General features: G+C 39.4%; 1 protein-coding gene across 3 annotated transcripts in view; it reads left to right on the forward strand.

Annotated features, from left to right (window-relative positions):
* Window positions 1-905: 905 nt before the first annotated feature.
* The window catches only part of DNAAF11 (dynein axonemal assembly factor 11), a gene marked incomplete at its 5' end in the record, with an annotated part of 31,904 nt that continues 12,957 nt past the window's right edge, over window positions 906-19,852 (forward strand). For all 3 annotated transcript variants that reach the window (XM_072413269.1, XM_072413270.1, XM_072413271.1), the window contains 7 exon segments: window positions 906-983; window positions 2,738-2,910; window positions 8,529-8,758; window positions 10,327-10,509; window positions 15,637-15,714; window positions 17,669-17,734; window positions 18,236-18,305. In XM_072413269.1, coding sequence (XP_072269370.1) covers window positions 906-983; window positions 2,738-2,910; window positions 8,529-8,758; window positions 10,327-10,509; window positions 15,637-15,714; window positions 17,669-17,734; window positions 18,236-18,305 — 878 coding nt within the window.

Consider the following 19,852-nt stretch of genomic DNA (forward strand, 5'->3'; position numbering starts at 1 on the left):
CGACCCTGCCCTGGTCTTTGGGCAAGTGAAGTCCAGGCTCCGCCCCTGAGTCATAGATTGACAGGACGGAAAACTTTGTAGGCTCTGTGGATAAGTTTAAGTTGTGTTTACCTCTAGACTTGGTTGATCATTGTTTTTCTCACTGTACAATAGCCCTGAGTAATTTTATCTTCGATGTTAAGGTCCTGCCCCCATTTCTGTACATTCGTATGCTGAAGGGAGCTGTTGGCGTAGATTTACAACATATGTGAATATCTGTGATAGTTGGCTTGCCTAGAGAAAAATTATTGTCATAGCGGTTAGACCCAAGGGCCCCCCTAATGTCGACCACTAATGAGCGAATATAATTGGTTAGTTGTATGTATTAGAGGCGGTGGGCCGCAGTAATAGTGGCTGAGAAATTCAACTTAAGCTCCCTCCAGGAAAACAGTTCACCCATCTCACCCTTAAAGAGTCTAACGTTTTAAATTTTAAAGTTTTTGTGTTTTTTTTTTTTTTATTGGTTGTCTGATGTTGGAGTCTACTTACAAATAATTGCAGCTGCATGATGGCATCACAAAGAGGTGACCAGTCAGCTGCATCACTGGATCTCATGTTGTCACTTTATTCTGTGCAAATAAATATGTGTGGGAGGGGGATAGTAAGGGAGAAGGTGTTACCGGTTACATTTTTTTAAGTTTGTGCTGTGAGATATTTTTATTATCCGTTCACTATGTTTAACTTGTGTATAGTGATAGTCCTGTGGTATCAGAATACTAGAGTCATGGAGCCCGATTTATCAATTCCAGGTTTGCTAGGTCACCCAGGTTCTTCTATGATAGTCTATCTTCTCCAGTCCTAGAGCCTGGTTTATTAAAGTGAAAAAGTCTCCTTTCTAAATATGTACAGTTTTTTTTTATTTGCAGAAAATGTTGGCCGTTTAAAAAAACTGGAATATTTGAATTTAGCTTTAAACAACATTGAAAGGATTGAGAACCTGGAAGGTATGTATACAAGGTTTATATGTTTTTGTTTGTTTATAGCCAAATGTAATAAAACAGGTTTTGTACTTGTCATTATTTGGATAGCTGTAATGCCAAAATACCCCCTGAATTTGGCATCACGCATTTCTATCTACTATAGTATGTTTTGTTTAATAGATACAATTTCAAGTTATGCATATCTCTTTTTTTTTCTTTATTTACTTATTAGGTTTCACACAGGGGCAACATAAATCATGTTATATACAGTAAGGCCAATAACAACTGTATACTGTACATGTAGTAAAAAAATTGTAACCTCTGGCTATGCAATGCAGCCGGTATAAGTATCCGAAAAATCTCTTTTGAGTTAAAATATTAATATAGAAAAAAATATTTACCTTAAAAGTATTTCAACCTTAAACTTGCTGTTAGGATGACATTCAGTTTTTTAATTGACATTTAACTGACATTTAGAGCGTATTCACATCAGTCTGTCTGTACGTTGTAGATGAGCATGTTAACACATGTTGTATAACTTGTTGGATTAAGATGACCTTCTCTAATGCTTGGTCAACCAAAACACCAAAATTACCACTAAATATTGGACATGTGGTGTTTTGTTTCTGACGTAGAGCATCACTTGGAACTGTAGTATATTAGCATTCACTGCAACCCACCTACATGTAATAATGCATTGGGGGTGAAAATGAATGGCCCTTTATTTCATTACCACACAATACTATTCACTAACATGTAAAGGGTAGTCCCCGAGTTAAGGACATTCAACATACAGACGACTTCTAGGTAGGAACAAGGCTTCCCTGCTTGCTTGTGTGCAGGACAGAGGGTTGATAGGGGGTGGATTGCATGACTTGCAGAAGAAATTTTTTGCTAAACACAGGTGAGACTGAGCTCTTCTGCGACATCTTTTAACTCTTCAATGACGAAGACAAACTCTGCAGTTGTTTATTTTTGCACTTCAAAGCACAGCTTGCTCCAGAAGTAATGAATATCTAGGCTCCATAAAATTTTTGCTTTGTTTGTGATTAGCTCAGAGTGAGGATTTTATACAGTAACTGACACCACATTGGTTAATATTATGTTGGGTCACACATCTGCCATAATTACAATTATTAAAATATTGTACCTGTTCTTACTTACATACAAATTCAACTTAGGAACAAACCTACAGTCCCTATCTCGTGTGTAACCTGGGGACTACCTGTATTGTGGTAACAGGGTAACGCCATGCATAGCTGTAAAAATATTCAGCAACTGTTTAATATATAGGTAATGCACCACTTCAGTGACTTTGCCTTGGCTGCAATAATATTAGTCAGCTGCAGAAAGGAGAAAGCAGTTCCTTAGTCTCATCCCCCTTTGTGATATTAATGTATTATTGTAACGTTGCAGCAAATCACAAGGCGAGAGGCTGCAGCAGAGGATTCTTTATGCCAAACATTTAGGAACTGCATGGACACCAGGATTTACATTACTGTCACATCATTCTAAGGTGGCATAAGAGTCCAGGAAGTAGTTGGTGACCTGAACGATGTCTGAACAAAGATGGCTCTGTTCATCTGGAGATAGTAAAGCAGTTGAAATCATTGTCAGGGAAATACTGTGATCTCTATGAGGGGTCATAAATAACTTGAGGTCTTACACTTCTGTGTTACTGACCATGCATGCCTTCGCTCTCAGGATGTTCTAGGAGTTGCAAAGTGGCCGTGCTGTTTTTAGATATATACCTTTAATCTTGTGTTATATTGTACCAGGCTGTGAGTGCCTACAGAAGCTGGACCTGACCGTGAACTTTGTAGGTGAACTTTCCACTGTCCAGAACCTCAAGCACAATGTACATCTGCGGGAGCTGTATCTGGTGGGAAACCCCTGTGCACAGTATGAAGGATATCGGAAATTTGTTGTAGCCACATTGCCACAGTTGAAGGTAAGTGACCATAAAAGTTTAATGACTTCGTAAAATGCTTTTCAGCTTGTTAAATGTTATTTGAATTATCCAGTATTTATTTATTTAGCACTGACATATTACACAGCTCTTTACAAAGTCCATTGTCATGTCACTAGCTGTCCCTCATAGTAGCTCACCAGCTAATGTCCCTATCATAGTCATATGTCATCACCACAGGCTAAAGACAATTTTGGGGGGAGCCAAATAACCTAACTGCATGTTTTTGAAATGTTGGAGGAAAATGGGTACTCAGAGGAGACCCACACAAACACAGAGAGAACATGCAAACTCCATGCAGATAATGTCCTGGCCGAGATTCCAACCTGAGCACAACACTTTTCAGTGAGCAGTGGAGATAACTGAGCACTCTGATGAGACTTTGGATTGCAGTAGTGGCTGCGGCTCCTGAGGTTGCTGATACTGGCAGTGGGAGCCCCTTGCAGATTGTTGAAGCAATTAAAGGTATTTTATGAGACTGACATCTCTAGAGAGTTGTTCTGGAGCTCTCAGGGCATCATAATGCAGAGCTGTCCCTACCATAAGGGAAAGTGCAGCCTTTTGGGTTTTTTTTTAATTAAAAGTGGGGCTGTGTGCACTCCTGGTCCTCTTGTATTCAATTTTTTAATCTTAAAAACATAATACAACGTCAGTCAAATTTTTGCCAGTCCCCTACTGCCTTTAAATATGATAGCACAATTCTACCTAACTATTCACCATGGCACACTACACCTTCCAACAAATAGTATTAGTGGGAGGCTTTGTAGGGAGCAGTGACATAGCGGCACAGGGTTAGAAGTGGCATTTAGAATCCAACACACCTGGAGGACCTATAAGCTATGCAAGAGTCCTAATTACAACAATGACTAATTACAAATAGGGCTGTGGATTTGGAGTTGGGGCAATTGTGGGGCATCTGGAGTTTGAGTCGGCTAAAAATGTGTCAACTCCTATTAAATTAAGTTATTCTGAAAACTACAGTATGTAAAAATGACCTATTTCACAGATAACAGGGCAACACGGTGGCTCAAAGGTTAGCACTGTATATCAGCACTCCAGCCCTTACATCGCTAGGTCACAGGTTTGAATCTCGGCCAGGACACTATTTTGCTATATTTTCGCTATAATGGATGACACAATCCTATCTCTGAATGATTTATTGATTACTGGGGACGTAGGGATTCAGTTGACCTAACGTTAACTGGAGAACAAAACAAATTTTCTGTTAGTATTATGAGTGAGTCATCCTTGTTCTGAAAAGTGCAATAAAACAAATTTTTTGCTCTGTACAGAGGGTGGAGATTGTACCAAGAATAAATAGCAGACACAAAACAGATAAATCAAAATCATATTAAATAAATGGTTCCTCAGTGGTAATCATTTTTAGTAGATGTAAATTCCAAGGGCTTTCTTACACAGACAGCAATACCCAGCCCTATTGCCTACCAGAAGTTGACAGATCAAGGTGTTTGCTCAGACATTTGGTGCAAGTATTTCCACGGGTGTTTGCTGTAGAATGCCGGATCTTTGGCAGCATGGTGGCTCAGAGGTTAGCACTCTGGCCTTTGCAGTGCTGGGTCCTAGGTTTGAATCCCGGCCAGGACACTATCTGCATGGAGTTTGCAGTTTATCCCCATGTTTGTGTGGGTTTGCTCCGGGTACTCCGGTTTCCTCCCACGATCCAAAACCATGCAGTTAGGTTAATTGGTTTCCCCTTAAAACTGACCTTAGTCTGTGATAATGACATATGACTATGATAAGGAAATTAGATTGTGAGTCCCCTGAGGGACAGCTAGTGATATGACTATGGACTTACGTATTAAGTGGAATGGGAAAGAAGTAGACTGGTGACTGGCAGGCAGAAAATAATAGCCCTGAAACAAGCTCCTTGCAATGTACAGCATGAGAAGTCCTAATTGAATTATGTAGTAGTATTATGAGTGAGTCATCCTTGTTCTGAAAAGTGCAATAAAACAAATTCTCTGCTCTGTACAGAGGGTGGGTATTGTACCAAGAATAAATAGCAGACACAAAACAGATAAATCGAAATCATTTTAAATAAATGGATCCTCAGTGGTAATCATTTTTAGTAGATGTGAATTCCAAGGGCTTTCTTACACAGACAGCAATACCCAGCTCTGTTGCCTGTACTAGAGGTTGACAAGTCAGGGTGTTTGCTCAGGCATTTGGTGCAAGTATTTCCACGGGTGTTTGCTGTAAAATGCTGGATCTTGGGCAGCATGGTGGCTCAAAAGTTTGGACTTTGCAGCGCTAGGTCTCAGGTTCAAATCTCGGCCAGGACACTATCTGCATGGAGTTGGTACTCTGGTTTTCCACATTCCAAAAACATGCAGTTAGGGTAATTGGCTTCCCCCTAAAATTGACCTTAGACTGTATTAGAGACAAATGAGTATGGTAGGGACATGATAGATGATAGATGGTGAGCCTCTTTCAGGGACAGCTAGTGACATGACTATGGACTTTGTACATAATACTATGTAATAAGAATAATAATAACAGTCATGATAAATTAGTTTACTGCTGTATTTATGAAGCACGCTGTGGAGTTGTCACTAGCATGAAGCTCGTCTGAGTTTTGCTGCTACCTAAAATATATACATCTTTGTAATCTGATCTAGGCTCATAAAAAGTTAATTGGATAGGATTAAGACATTTGTGCTTAGTGTTGATGTAATTTATTCAGAGTTATATAGTAAGATTACATTCTCCATATATGTGTCCCCTATACACTGAGAATGTTGTGATGCTTCACACACCTGTCTGCACTCTATTTATTTACCAACAATTCTACAGCTTTATGCCAAGCCTATTTAACATTTATTTGTTATATGTATATATTATTAGTTTTAGGTTTTTGTTTATGTAGTTTATGTTTTTGAACAAGTAAAGTTGTTCCTGACCATCATTATATCTGCAAGTATTTTAAAATGTATAGCCTCTTGATAAAAACAATACATATAATCTTGTTTTCAATTTTGTGTTTTTAGTTTGAAACTTAGACATAAACTTTACTAGTTTACATGCTGGCAATCACAGGCTGAGTAATTGGGTAGAGTGTCAGCTTCCTGGCCAGGAGTTCCTCTTCCCAAAAGCCAGTCATAGTCTTAATATAAGTAAACAATGGCCAGGATGAAATGCTGTGTATGTTGTGTTTCAATCAACATGGAATATTATCATACATCAGTATATTTAAATAAGAGGAGTTTGTGGTACCATAAAATGAGAAGTCAGAGTCAAAGGGTTTTTGTATCGACTCCACAGCCCTGATTACTAAAATTGGTAAAAAAATCAGAATCTAGCAATTGGATTATTTTATCTTTTCTTGACCAGGACACATATTCTTGTAAATTGGGTAGTAATCAGTTAGTTCATTTTTAGCAAAGAAATAGAGCTCAATGGAGAACTTAATGCACCTCCACTTTGTAACTGTTTGTGAGTTAGTTACTTTTATGTTTAATTCTTTTTATATTTCCTATATTTTGTCCATTCTTTCTGTGTCTGTCTGCATGTACACAGGTTTCTCTGTGCAGTTAATATATAGCAAACTGAGAGATTAAATTTCCTGATTACATAAAATATGTGTTTTGATCAGCTACACTTAATGCTGAAGAGAGAAGAATTACTTATGTGTACGTGGATTTAATTATACTTGGGGTTCTTTTATCCTGATGAATATTTGCTGAAAAAGTTTATTATGTTGCCTAGCTGGAGAGTTTTATATCCCCAACGGTATACAGGTCACTAATTCTACTTGTGTAACTTGCTTTAGAAAATTCTGCGGTTCAATGCAAATACTTATGTGGATGTTATATAGAATATTACCCAGATTTATATTCACATTTAAACCCAGGTACTACAATATTTGCATGTAAAGTGGAAATAAAGTCTTTATCATGGTGGGTGTGCTTTATAAATAATGTGTAAGTATGCAGAGCATATTTTACACATAATGGCAGGCTTAGCTGCCAATAGGAGACCTGTAGAGTTACAAGAACTGCAATTGCACATGTGACTCTAAATCTATAAGATGGAAATACTGGTGACAGCAGCCATCTCGATTAGCTGGGAGCAGATGTAAAATAATGCATCATCCAGGCATCTGACATTAAGTGCTCATTCACATTTAGTAGTCTCATAGCTAGCACAAATCAACGTTCCTTATGTGCCATAGGTTACATTCACACCAATGTGTTGCATTTGTTTGCAAAAAAAAATAGGACACAGTGTATTTTTGGGAGGTGCATGCTCTTGTGCTATATCACATGCAATGTGTAGTTCCAGCCTGGCCAATCAAGATGGCCACAGATCCTGAACCCGGGGAACCAGGTTAAGATATCAGCATTTGTCAAGGAGCAAAATAGGATGGTTACTTCCATTTTAAAATACATTAATAAATTAAAGTGGAACTAAACCCATCCCTTTTCCCTCGCAAGGTGCTGCCATTTTCTTCTTTCTTCTCTTCCTGGAGACAATCTTAATTGGCCAGACCGAGATGAAGGCAAGAGGGCAGGAGTTTTTTGTTTAGTCACATGCAGGGGAATCCGGGATTTTCCAGGATCAGGATCATGAATTTTTAATCTGCTTTAAATGTATTTTTTAAATGCAAGCAGTGTAAGTATTAGAACTGAACCTGGCAGCAGTCTTTTAGAGTCCATGTAGGGTAGCAGGGCTGGAGTCGGAGATAAGGAAGCATTACTAGGAGCTCATCAGTTCATAAGGAAGGGATTCTTCACTGTAAGGTCAGTGAAAATGTGGAATCTGCTCCCTCAGGAAGTAGTTTAGCAACTACTATAGATTGCTTTAAGAAAAAGCTGGATGATTTCTAGAAGTACAGAATATAACTGGGGATTAAAACTTTAAAGTAAAGATAACAGTGACTGTTGTTCCAGGGAACATTTTTTTTCCCCTGTTGGAGCAACTTGAACCAGGGTTTTTTTTTGCCTTCCTCTGAATCAACTATGTTTTACAGGGGTTTTTTATCTGGGATATGTTTATTTCCCTAGTGGTTGAACTTGATAGACCTATGTCTTTTTTCAACCTGACTATGTATCTATGTAACTATATGTGTTGACAAGAAGCATGTTGATGGGAGGAAACATCAGCGAGTGACATTATGCTGCTTCTTCTTTCACTTCCAATGAGTAATGCTGTCTAAAATACATTCCGTAGAATACAATGCATTAGAACATTTTGGATTGAAGGTGAATATTGCAGGAAAAGCTATATTTGCAGGGCTATATATTTTTTATCTTGTTATTTTTTTGGCTAGAATTTTTAATTTTTATATTAAACTACATATAATACTTTCTCTTTATTTGTCCGGATGAATTCAGATGTCAATTCTTCATGAATACTTCACTAAGTTTATGCTTTAGCATGTGCCAGTGAATTGTCTACACTACATGATCTCACTGATCACCAGACTGCAAGGGGGATGAATTATTTAATCTTGTATGACTTCGGCACACGTTGTCTCATCGAGTCGAGGATCTCCGGCTCCACAAGTGCAATGATTGGTATTTTTTTTTCCTCTGCTCAAGTGTTGAGATGAAACCATAATATTGTTTTTCCTTTTGAAGTGGCTGGATGGAAAGGAGATTGAGCGCTCCGAGCGAATCCAAGCCTTGCAGGATTACACCCAAGTGCAACAGCAAATCAAAGAACAAGAGGAGGCTTACTTGTTGAAGAGGGCCAGAGAAAGAGAAGAAGCAGAAAAAAAATCTTCCACAAAACAAACCGCTAGCAAGGCACCACCAGAGAAGAAGCCGGGATTTGATGGGCGCTGGTATACAGACATCAACAACACCTTGTATGTCAATCATCAAATTTTACAATGTAATTGTGAACAAAAGAAATCTATTTGTTAAATCAAACCTTTAACTTTTTCAAATTTTGTTGTTTTTTTTCCGGGCTTTCATCTCAATCTCCCCTTTTTCAGCACACTGCAACTCCACATGGTTTGGAATAGTTCTGCAGAGGTTGTATCAGATTTCTGCAAGGAGGAATTTTGGAACACTTCTCTGAGGGTAGCAGTATGCTGGGGAGGGGGAGATTGGTTCCTTTTAAAGCGGACCTATTATCACATTTTTAGCATTATATAAAAGGGTGGATATCCCTTTTATATAATGGGGAAAAATGTGTCCCCTCCCCTTTTGTCTTTACTGCCCCAATAGTAAAGACTAAAGGGGAAACCCACAGCCGTTTGGAATACTTGTGCCACATATCTCAGGTGTCTGTAGGCTTATCTTTCTGCATATGCCTGAGATCAGGCATGCGTAATCAAGGGGCTTTCCTATTATGTATAAAGTGTGCAATCTCACGCATGTGCAGTGAGATTGGAACTTTATTTTTTACTTCGTAGACACGTCATGTGTAATTTTGCAATTGTGTGGTGTTAGTTCGGGTGACGTGAAAGCTCCACTTTAATTCTGGGAGGAACAGGGTGAGGTATGAAGGTGGAATTCTGCTCATCTGTTCCTCTCTCACACTGGCTTTCGATCGAAGCTACAAGTGGTTGCTTGAATGCACAATAAGCAGGGCAGGCGCATTCCACTGTTGTATCCTTCAGGTAACCAAGTAAACGATTGCCATGGATCTTCTGCTGAAGTGGGAGAGAGAAAAAATGGAATAATGAGGCTGCAGGGAATTATCAGCACTAAGAACAAAAGATGAAAAGTGAAAATAAGTACTTGTATTTAAAAATAGAAAAATAGTGTGATACACCGTCCTTAAAAAACTAAATCTAATTCAATTAGGACTTCTCATGCTGTACATTGCAAGGAGCTTGTTTCAGGGCTATTATTTTCTGCCTGCCAGTCACCAGTCTACTTCTTTCCCATTCCACTTAATACGTAAGTCCATAGTCATATCACTAGCTGTCCCTCAGGGGACTCACAATCTAATTTCCTTATCATAGTCATATGTCATTATCACAGACTAAGGTCAGTTTTAAGGGGAAACCAATTAACCTAACTGCATGGTTTTGGATCGTGGGAGGAAACCGGAGTACCCGGAGCAAACCCACACAAACATGGGGATAAACTGCAAACTCCATGCAGATAGTGTCCTGGCCGGGATTCAAACCTAGGACCCAGCACTGCAAAGGCCAGAGTGCTAACCTCTGAGCCACCATGCTGCCAATCTTTTGTTGAACTTTAATGGGTTTTCTAGTCTCTAAGATTTTATTGTACCTTTTTGATTTCAGTCATCAAGGTACATATTTGACAGATATTATTTCAAGGTTTAATAGAAAGAATTATTTTTTTTTTTTGGATTCTTCTAAATAAAATAAAACTATATGTCCCTTTTAAGCCCTCTATAAAACACTTTTATGACCTGTTTTAATTTTAGGAGCATTACTATCTTTGTGTATTTCAGACCAGATTGTGTTGAGAACAAAGAAAACCGGCCCGAAATAGCCCCCGGAGACCGGGACACAACAGCAGATGAAAATGAGGAGGACAAAGCATTTTGGCAGGAGCCGTCGCACTATACGCCAGAAAGTCGATTAGAAACGCACAGATACATCGAGGAAAAACGCAAATCTAAGGAGAGTAGGAGGTAAAGAATAGCCACAAATCATGGCTGTATTTAACTGATCTTATCGCCTTGCAATATGCAAAGTGCACACTGTTTGAGGTTTGGGATTTGAGTGGTACCATATACTGGTTAAAAATATCACCACATAAATCACTGTAATGGTCTGGGGAGGGTGAGGTGACTGGTGGTGGTCAAAGGCCAGGTAGGGAACCTATTAGCCATATGGACAGGTAATTTGATACAGATTTAAAGAGGACCATTCAAGATGAACTAGACAGTTGCCATATTTAGCTTTATTTTACTTTCTAAAAGATTTCCAATTCTATTCAGATAAATGCAATTTAGATTCCTCTGTCTTGTCAGCATTGCCAAGTTTGTAGACAATGGGCTTTTAATGGCTTTTGAAGGTTAAAATTTCAAACAAAAAAAGAGCAGGGAAGATAGCAATCAACCAAGATGAGTTAAAGCAGAATGAAAGTTTGATTTGAAAAACAGGGATCAGGCAGGTTTTTTATTGCAGAAAGGGACAGGAGATGTCCCTTCTGCAATAAAACATATTTACCTGCCTGATCACTGTCTGTGCATGTGTCGCTCAGCATAGCAGGCCAGAACACACGGCACACCTCAGCATTCCCTGCGGCTGCTGGGGCTTTATGAACTTTTCATCTTGTCTCAGCCAACTAATATGGTTCAAGATTAGTCTCCAGAAGGAGATAAAAAAAACTGGTGCCTGTGCCGGAGTGTGGGCAAGTGAACGCATTTAGAAAAGTTGCTATTAAGTAGGTAAGGTTATTTGATTGCAGAAAAGACCTGCCTGTCGTATTTTTTTTTAATTTTTTTGGGAATACTTTTGCTTTAAAGAAGTTAAAGAATCAGAAGAGTTTTCATGCATTGAATGGAAAAAAAACTTCTTACAGAAAACTTTTCTGCTTTTGTGTTCGAAAAGCATTATCACCAGAGGCACCTATCAGATAATTTTCACAATAGGGTTTAAAAACTCCACATCATTGTTTGACAAATAACCTAAAAATTTGATTCAGCGGCCATGTGACAACAATGACTAATCTCCCCCTGTTCTTGAGAAGGGCAGTGGTATGGTACTTGCAGTTCCACTGCTCTCTACAGATGCTGTTCCTAGGCAAGGTGACTCTATATATGGAAGCTGCTGTCAATCAGCTCTAACAGAAATAGTCAGGGGTCATATAGGCTAGACTACCAGACTTTAGGCCAGTGGTTGCCAACCTTTTCGGACCCACAGACCACTAAATGTACCAGACCGGGTGTTACTTAAAGGGGAAGAAACTTCCCCCATAGTGAAGTCATGATGTAAGAACCAGCCTACTCTCCCATCGCAGGTCTGAGCCTGTGATGGGACAGTAGATAGGTTGTGTCCAGGGACACAATCCAGCCACTGCCCTGAGCCTGCGATCCATATGGGGGATATTGCCCGCGGCTCTGGCTGGTGCTCCCCCCCCCATCTGGGTCCTTCTCCTGACCCTGCTCTGGGGTGAACCAGCCAGAGCCGCGAACCACCAGTGCTCAGAGGACAACTGGTTGGTGTCTGCTGCTATAGACGCCCCATGCATCTGCCTACCACATCTTACAGCTCCATGGAGCTGAAACACACAAGCAGAATATTAAATGAACACCGTCTGACTGGTAGGATCGCCAGGTATTAGCTAATACTATTAAAAGTATTTAAAGGAGAAACACAAAATTGTAACTAGTTGATACCCACAATTGCAGCTAATTAGAAATTATCAATTGTTGTTAACATTATAGCAAACACTGAAACAATTGAATTAGATGATCTGTGCCAACAGCCATCAAATATAAAATGGGATCTTAGCGGCAAAACTTACTGCAGATCCCAACTGCTACACTCGTGAGCATGAATCCACATAGGAAGAATTCTAGAACAGGTGGCATATAACCTGGTCTTTACCTGACTGAAGTATGCGTGTATTTAGAACTGTCAGAAAAAGACAAATGTCTGGTTAATCAAGTGGGCCAGTCATGGGATTTGGTATCAATTAAAGCAGATACCAGTGAGAAGGGGCATATATAGTTTGGAGGGTGCGTGGCACCTAATTCCAACGCACTCTTAAACATTAATTGGCGAAGGTGCAAAACACTAACTTGCTCCCTGGCTTCAACCCGACTATAATTATTATTGTTATTAAACAGGAATTATAGCACCAACATATTACGCAGCGCTGTACATTAAATAGGGATTGCAAATGACAGACAGATACAGACAGTGACACGAGGAAGAGAGCCCTGCCATGAAGAGCTTACAACGTAGGAGGTGGGGGAAGCAGCACACAATAGGAGGGGAGATATGGAGATTTTGGAGATATGGTCGGAAGTAGTGAGGGTTTAAAAAACAAAAGAAGACGTAGGTAAGTTGAAAGGTGGGCTTTGAGCGCTTTTTTAAATGAGTAATAAGTAGGAGCAACATGAAAAGGATGAGCAAGACCATTCCAGAGAATTGGGGCAGCTCTAGAAAAATCTTTGAGCAGTGTGTGTGATGAGGTTATGAGTGAGGAAGTCATGAGTAGGTAATTGGAGGAGAGGAGAGAGCGGCTAGGTGGGGATTTTTCTATCAGGTCAGAAAGGTAAGTGGGACAAGAACTGTGGAGGGATTTCAAGGCAAAGCACAGGAGCTTGAATTTGTTTCTAGGATGAAATGGAAGCCAATAAAGAGAACTACAAAGAGAGGCAGAAGAAGAAGAGTGGTGTGAAGGATGGATGATCTGACTGCAGCATAAAATTAATGAGACTATAATCATTAAGGAGGAAGCCTAAAACAAACTTGCTTCCCGGCTCAAACCTTTAAGGAGAGTGCCAGCCTTTACCCACCCCGTCTTTACCCATTCAGGAGAGTGCCTGAATGTAACCTGCCCCCCTGATTTACCCATTCTAGAGAGTTTCTAGCTTATAGCTGCCCCGTCAGGGAAGATGTCTAATGCTAACCTGTCCCCTGACCATAACCATCAAGGAGTGCGTCTAACACTAACCTGCTGATGACTTATAATTCCGGAGGCTGTCGAATGCTAACCCACCAACCATTCAGAGGGTGTCTAACATGGACCCAGTCAGTAACCATTCACAAGGGTTCCCAGGACTAACCTGTCCAACCATAACCAGAACAGGGGACGGGGGTTGCTGTATTTGGTGTTTAGGCCTTCTCAGGTAAGCATGTGTATAACGTCGGAGATCTTCATGAGGCTTCCTATATAAAGCAAACTGTTGTAAAATAACTTTAGTGCAGAATGTGTTTTTATCTTCCTTGCCCATTTTGCTTTTATTGATAGTGACTATACATCATTTCTTTGACAGTGCTCACAGTAAATCACGTTTTCTTCATTGTACATGAAAGAATCATGCCGCTGTACCACATTTGTATTGTCTGGAAAATAGCTGTTGGGAATACGAGCTGTTCAGTGATTTATATAACTGCGTCGTGTGGCGGCAGTTCACTTATGTTTAATATTTTTGAAGCCATTTTCAGTCCAATCTCTCCTGCTTTTATTTATTTTTATGCCTGCAGATGTTTTTAGGCACAAATGTAAATGATTTACTTGCAATTGAAATGCAGTCTGTTCCCAGTATATAAAGTGGGTTGGTGTGTGGCAAGCATGGTGTTTCAGATAATGAAAAATTACTGTGTGCATAGGAAATTGCTGCAGTCATTCAGTAGTAGGTAAATAAATGTACCTTATGTTGTCACTTGAAAAGATGGTATGCCTAGTATCGATGCTAATGTATGCATTCCTGATGCTCCAGACCCTCCTCACCCACTCAAGTCCGTACTGCACTTTTGGTGCAGTGAGTTGGGGGCAGCTGGTTAGTGTTAAACACGCATCTGAATGATTACAATTGGGGGATGGGCACATAGGTTGAAAAAAGACATAATTCCGTCAAGACTAGAACAATGATCAAATACCAGATACAGACCCCATAGACTATATGTGATCCAGAGGAAGGCAAAAAAACCCAGTTCAGTTTGCTCCAACAGGGGAAAAAATCCTTGATCCCTAATCCTGTGAGGCAATCAGATATTCCCTGGATCAACAGTCTCTGTTGTCTTTACTTTTAAAGCTTGAATAACCAGTTACATTCTGTGCTTCTAGAAATCATCCAGCTTTTTCTTAAAGCAATCTTTAGTAGTTGCTGAAACTACTTCCTGAGGGAGCCGATTCCACATTTTCACTGACCTTACAGTGAAGAATCCCTTCCTTATCCGGAGCTTAAACTTCTTTTCCTCCAGACATAAAGAGTGCCCTCTTGTGCTGTGCCCAAAACTGGACTGCATATTCCAGATGTGGTCTGACCAATGCTTTGTACAGGGGCAGGATTATGTCTCCATCTCTGCAGTCTTTTCCTAATTACAAGCTTTAGATATTGCAGCTTGGTGTTGCATGCTATTAGTGGTTTAGTGGTTGGCACCCTTCTAAATTATTAGGAATAGATTATAATTTTACAATGTCCTGATTAAATACTTTAGGGCAAGGTGGGCAAACTTTTATGACTTTTATGGACTCCCGCCCTAATTGCTCCGCCCCCCACCAGGGAATGCCCCCTGAAGTGAAATCCCTCTCCTCCATATGCATTGCGTATCGGTATCAGGGGGCGTTAGGCCGGAACGAACTACCGACTAGGCCGTATCTGGCCTAAAGGCCGGAGTTTGACGACCCCTAGGGGTTATGTAAAGATTGCACTCCCCTCTCAATATATACATTTAGAAGACAGGTAAGTGTTAGAAAAGAAAATGCATTGCTGCAATCTGACCTTCTGCAACTTTTCTTTTTGATTTAGCAACAGGAGTTACCTTTTTTATTTAACATTTAAAATTTTATTAACATTTTGTATTTTAAAATACTTTTTTTTACAGCAAACAATGGGCCCTGGCTTAAGGAACACTAATGTAAATCTTCAAAATTAACTGAATATATTGCTTTTAAAAAGTTGTGATTGCCTAAATTGTATATTTTTTTTTCTTGTCTTTTTACCAAAAAATCTTCCACAAATTGTTAGGTTAGGTGTCCACATTTCTAATATGATTATCATGGTATTCATGTGTTATCATGTTCAAATTTGTATTCTACAACATCTAACTTAATTTTATTCATTTTTTTTAACTAGTAAAGAAACAAAGAAAGAAAAACCACCACGAACGCTGATCACGGCTGATGGACGCCTTTTGAATGTTAATGAGCCCAAGTAGGTGACTGATGAAATCTGGGCGATGAATAATGTTTTGAACGTTTAGGACATTATTTGGTTTCCCGGTTTTAATGAAAATGTTGTGTTCAGAAGTGATGTTTAACATAAGTAGAAACCCAAGTGATAGAAGCTGTTTATTCTTCTATATTTTCATATCAATTACTACAATGTTTTACAACAACAGAGATAGCTTAGGTGCTTCCAGTAAAGGGTATTGATAAAGTGACATCAAACTTTACCTTTGTTCTTCAAGTGTCCTCTCCTCCACCTGTGTCATCGGTCCTGATTTATTAAAGCTCCCCAAGGCTGGAGAGGATACACTTTCATCAATGAAGCTGGGTAATCCAGCAAACCTGGAATGCATCTGGTCCAGGTTTGAAAACATTTGCTAACAAATAGCAAGTTATTTTAAATAAATCCATTCCAGGTTTGCTGGATCACCCAGCTTCACGGATGAAAGTGAATCCTCTCCAGCCTTGGAGAGCTTTAATAAATCAGGTCCATTGTCTGTATCTGTCTGTCATCTGCAACCCCTATTGTGTTCAGAAATGATGTTTAACATAGGTAGAAACCCAAGTGATAGAAGCTGTTTCTTCTTCTATATTTTCATATCAATTAGTACAATGTTTTACAACAACAGAGACAGCTTAGGTGCTTCCAGTAAAGAGTATTGATAAAGTGACATCAAACTTTACCTTTGTTCTTCAAGTGTCCTCTCCTCCACCTGTGTCATTGGGCCTGATTTATTAAAGCTCCCCAAGGCTGGAGAGGATACACTTTCATCAATGGAGCTGGGTAATCTAGCAAACCTGAAATAGATCTGGCCCAGGTTTGAAAACATTTGCTAACAAATAGCAAGTTACTTTCAGGTTTGCTGGATCACCCAGCTTCACTGATGAAAGTGTATCCTCTCCGCCTTGGAGAGCTTTAATAAATCAGGTCCATTGTCTGTATCTGTCTGTCATCTGCAACCCCTATTTAATGTACAACACTGCATGATGTGTTGGCGCTATATAAATAGTGTTAAGTAATAATAAAAAAAAAAGCAGTGGACATATACTCCAAGTTGCATGTATTTATTGCCTTTTAGAGTTCCCACTAAGCCAGTAATGGTATCAACTTTATGAGCCCAATTAGAGTTTGAAGTCTATCTGTGAATTATGGAGGAGTTTGGAGTTTATTTGATAGCAGAGCAACAAAGCAAACAAAAAGATATCCAAAGCACCAAGTTAATGTTAAATTCCAGGTCAGTCACTGCATGCAAGGCAAGTATTATGGAGAGCACTGGGTCAGGTGAAGGTAATGTCTCCACAATTTCACCAGTACCCTTTTCCTGGGTCAGTGAATGAAAAGTTATTTGATATGCACACTTTAGCCTGGTCCACCCAGCAAAAAAGCAAGTCATATCATGCCAGAAGCATTCCTTTTTTGTGCAGTTATTCCCTGATGTGACTGCGGGACACTTTGGGAGGCTGACATGATGCATTCAGGAGATGACCCAAATATGTGTTGGGTGGACACAGTGCAGCAAAGGGTCATGAAATTCAATGTCAGGATATCCACATTTTTTTAATATCACACTTGACTTGTTAAACATACTTGTTGTAGTTCTAACATGACTAAACATAGTGGAAGGGTGCAGAGACCAAGACATGCACATTTTGTGTTGGTGTAAAGTCTGTGTTCAGGTGATACTTCCCCCACCTCCTAGATTGTAAGCTGTTCAGGGCAGTGTCCTTTCCTACTCCTGTGTCACTGTCTGCATCTGCCTGTCGTTTGCAACCCCTATTTAATTATACAGCGATGCGTTATATGTTGGTGCTAAAAAAATCCTGTTTATTAAAAATAATAATAATAATAATATTAACTGACATTTCTCTTCTTTTCTGGTTTGTAAAAGATACCCTTCAGAAAGCCTTCCATTTACCAAATGTTTTTGTTCCTTTCCTAGGTTGGATTTCTCCTTGGTAGATGATGAAGACAACAACCAGTTCATCCTAGACTTGTCCATCTACAGGTATCTTTATGATGAAATCCATGCTAACCATAGTTATCAGGCAGGCAGTCCTGCCCTTCTGCGGGGTATAGATCAGGCTTTCATCTTCTTATACCAGACTTTGGAATGGTGTGTGTAGTTTTCACTGGACACTTACTCATTATCTGATACTGTGTATACAAAAGTGAAACCTGTTCACCTGTGTATGAAAATACAGAAGAAAATGCATTCATTCTTAATAACTGAAAACATTTAAAGATCACTTCAAGCAACTTGTTAGCTCTAAAAAACTGTTACTGTTTCACAACAGGGCTTGGGAATCCTTTCTGACTTTATAAAGACATTTGAAGAAAATTTCTGTTTTTAAATTTCCATATTACTGTTTAGTAATTATATAATTGAAAACCATCAGTTGTAAGACTAGTCCCTGTCATTTTTTTTAACGTTCCTTGTTTTTGCTATAACTACATCTTTTAAAAGGGTATTGCACATAGACTTGACATGTTCAATTTTACTTTACAGGCATTTGGACACCTCGTTGGTTGATGTTGATGTTCAGCCCACTTATGTGAGAGTGCTGGTGAAAAATAAGGTACAGTCACCTGGTGAATCCCAAATTCCCCGACTGTCAGTAGAAGAGCCTGTGTTGATGGAATAGTGGATCAGTTTGACATCAGATTGAGATTCATTTGTAATTCATTGGCAGGTACTTGACCTGCTACAATCAGGTTTTGTGTTTCCATAGAATTGTATAGGAGCAAAACCTGCTTTAAGCAAACTAAAGGCTATGGACACAGACCCTGAGAGTGACAGGACTGCAGCAGAGTGAGGTCAACATACTTGTCCTAGGAGGATGTTCACACACTATAATGTATTAGAGCATCAGAGTCCTGACATCAGAACTGCAGAAACCTCCACCTCTTCTCTTCTTTTTATCTTGGCGTTCTCCCTGGCCTCTTTTATCGGCCCGGCACTTTCTGTTTGCTGAATTCCAGGTTTGCTGGATCACCCAGCTTCACTGATGAAAGAATATCATCTCCAGCCTTGGAGAGCTTTATTAAATCAGTCCCAATGTGTCACTGCTATATCCTGTAATTATGTGACAGGTTTAGCAGGAGGAATCAATAGGAGCCTCTGGGGTGAGGAGGTCAGTACCCTCCGAAGTGTATGTTTCCCTGCAAAACTCTGAGGTTGATTTCTCAGCATTTTGTTAACTAGGTAAGTGGTGGGTAACTTTAAGTATGAGCTTGCTTAGGATCTTTGTACTGGTGTGACAAGGTTGCTATAAGCAAATAGATTCTGGAAATGCTCTGTAATATCCCCAGTCCTTGTATCTCAGCCCCTTTGTGGTCAAATACAATACAGTGTTATTTGGATGTTCAGATTATTCACTGCGCTCTGTCCTGCTCATACGGCTCAGCAAGAAATTGACTTGCAAAATTATTTGCAATCTGCCACTTTCTGCCTCCCATTTAATCAATCAGTCTACACACAAGGGAATACGGTCTGCCATTGCCGTTACATTAGTCCTGCTCTGGGATTTATCAGCACTGCAAAATGACAGAACTGATATGAGAGTTTTTAGAAAGCGAATATACTGTATATCCTTCAACAAGAATGATTCCAACATCATGTGATGTTGTTTTGTTTTATGTATGCATTTTATCCCTATTTTTGAACTCCATAATTGACTGAAGACTCAGTTCATAAGACTAACACACCAACTGATTCTAATAAGATTTTAAAGTTTCATAGTTACACTGATAGCAAAACAAAAAAAAATCTGAATCCTTGTGTTTTGTGAAATAAGTTACAGTTGAAGGGCCAGTTCATTCTAAACCTTATCCAAAAATCAGCAACTAAGCCACAGTCTTACTGAACATGCACAGAACATCATCGTAATCAGTAAGCAGTAGACACAGTGGTGCCCATTAGCACAACGTTTGATTAGGGCCAGGGGTGTGAGGTTTATTCGTTCTAGTGGTCACCACCATAATGTAAAGCCTTTCCTGGAACAGGAAAATGAGGGGAGTCTTCCAATGGGAACATGTGATAAGAAGTAATAAAGAATTTCCATTTCTTTGGAGAGTTTTTCTTTCTGTTGTATTTTGACAAAGAAATTTCCCCAGTAAGGGAAAG

Source organism: Pyxicephalus adspersus, chromosome 5, assembly GCF_032062135.1.
Source record: "Pyxicephalus adspersus chromosome 5, UCB_Pads_2.0, whole genome shotgun sequence".
NCBI classification, from domain to species: domain Eukaryota; kingdom Metazoa; phylum Chordata; class Amphibia; order Anura; family Pyxicephalidae; genus Pyxicephalus; species Pyxicephalus adspersus.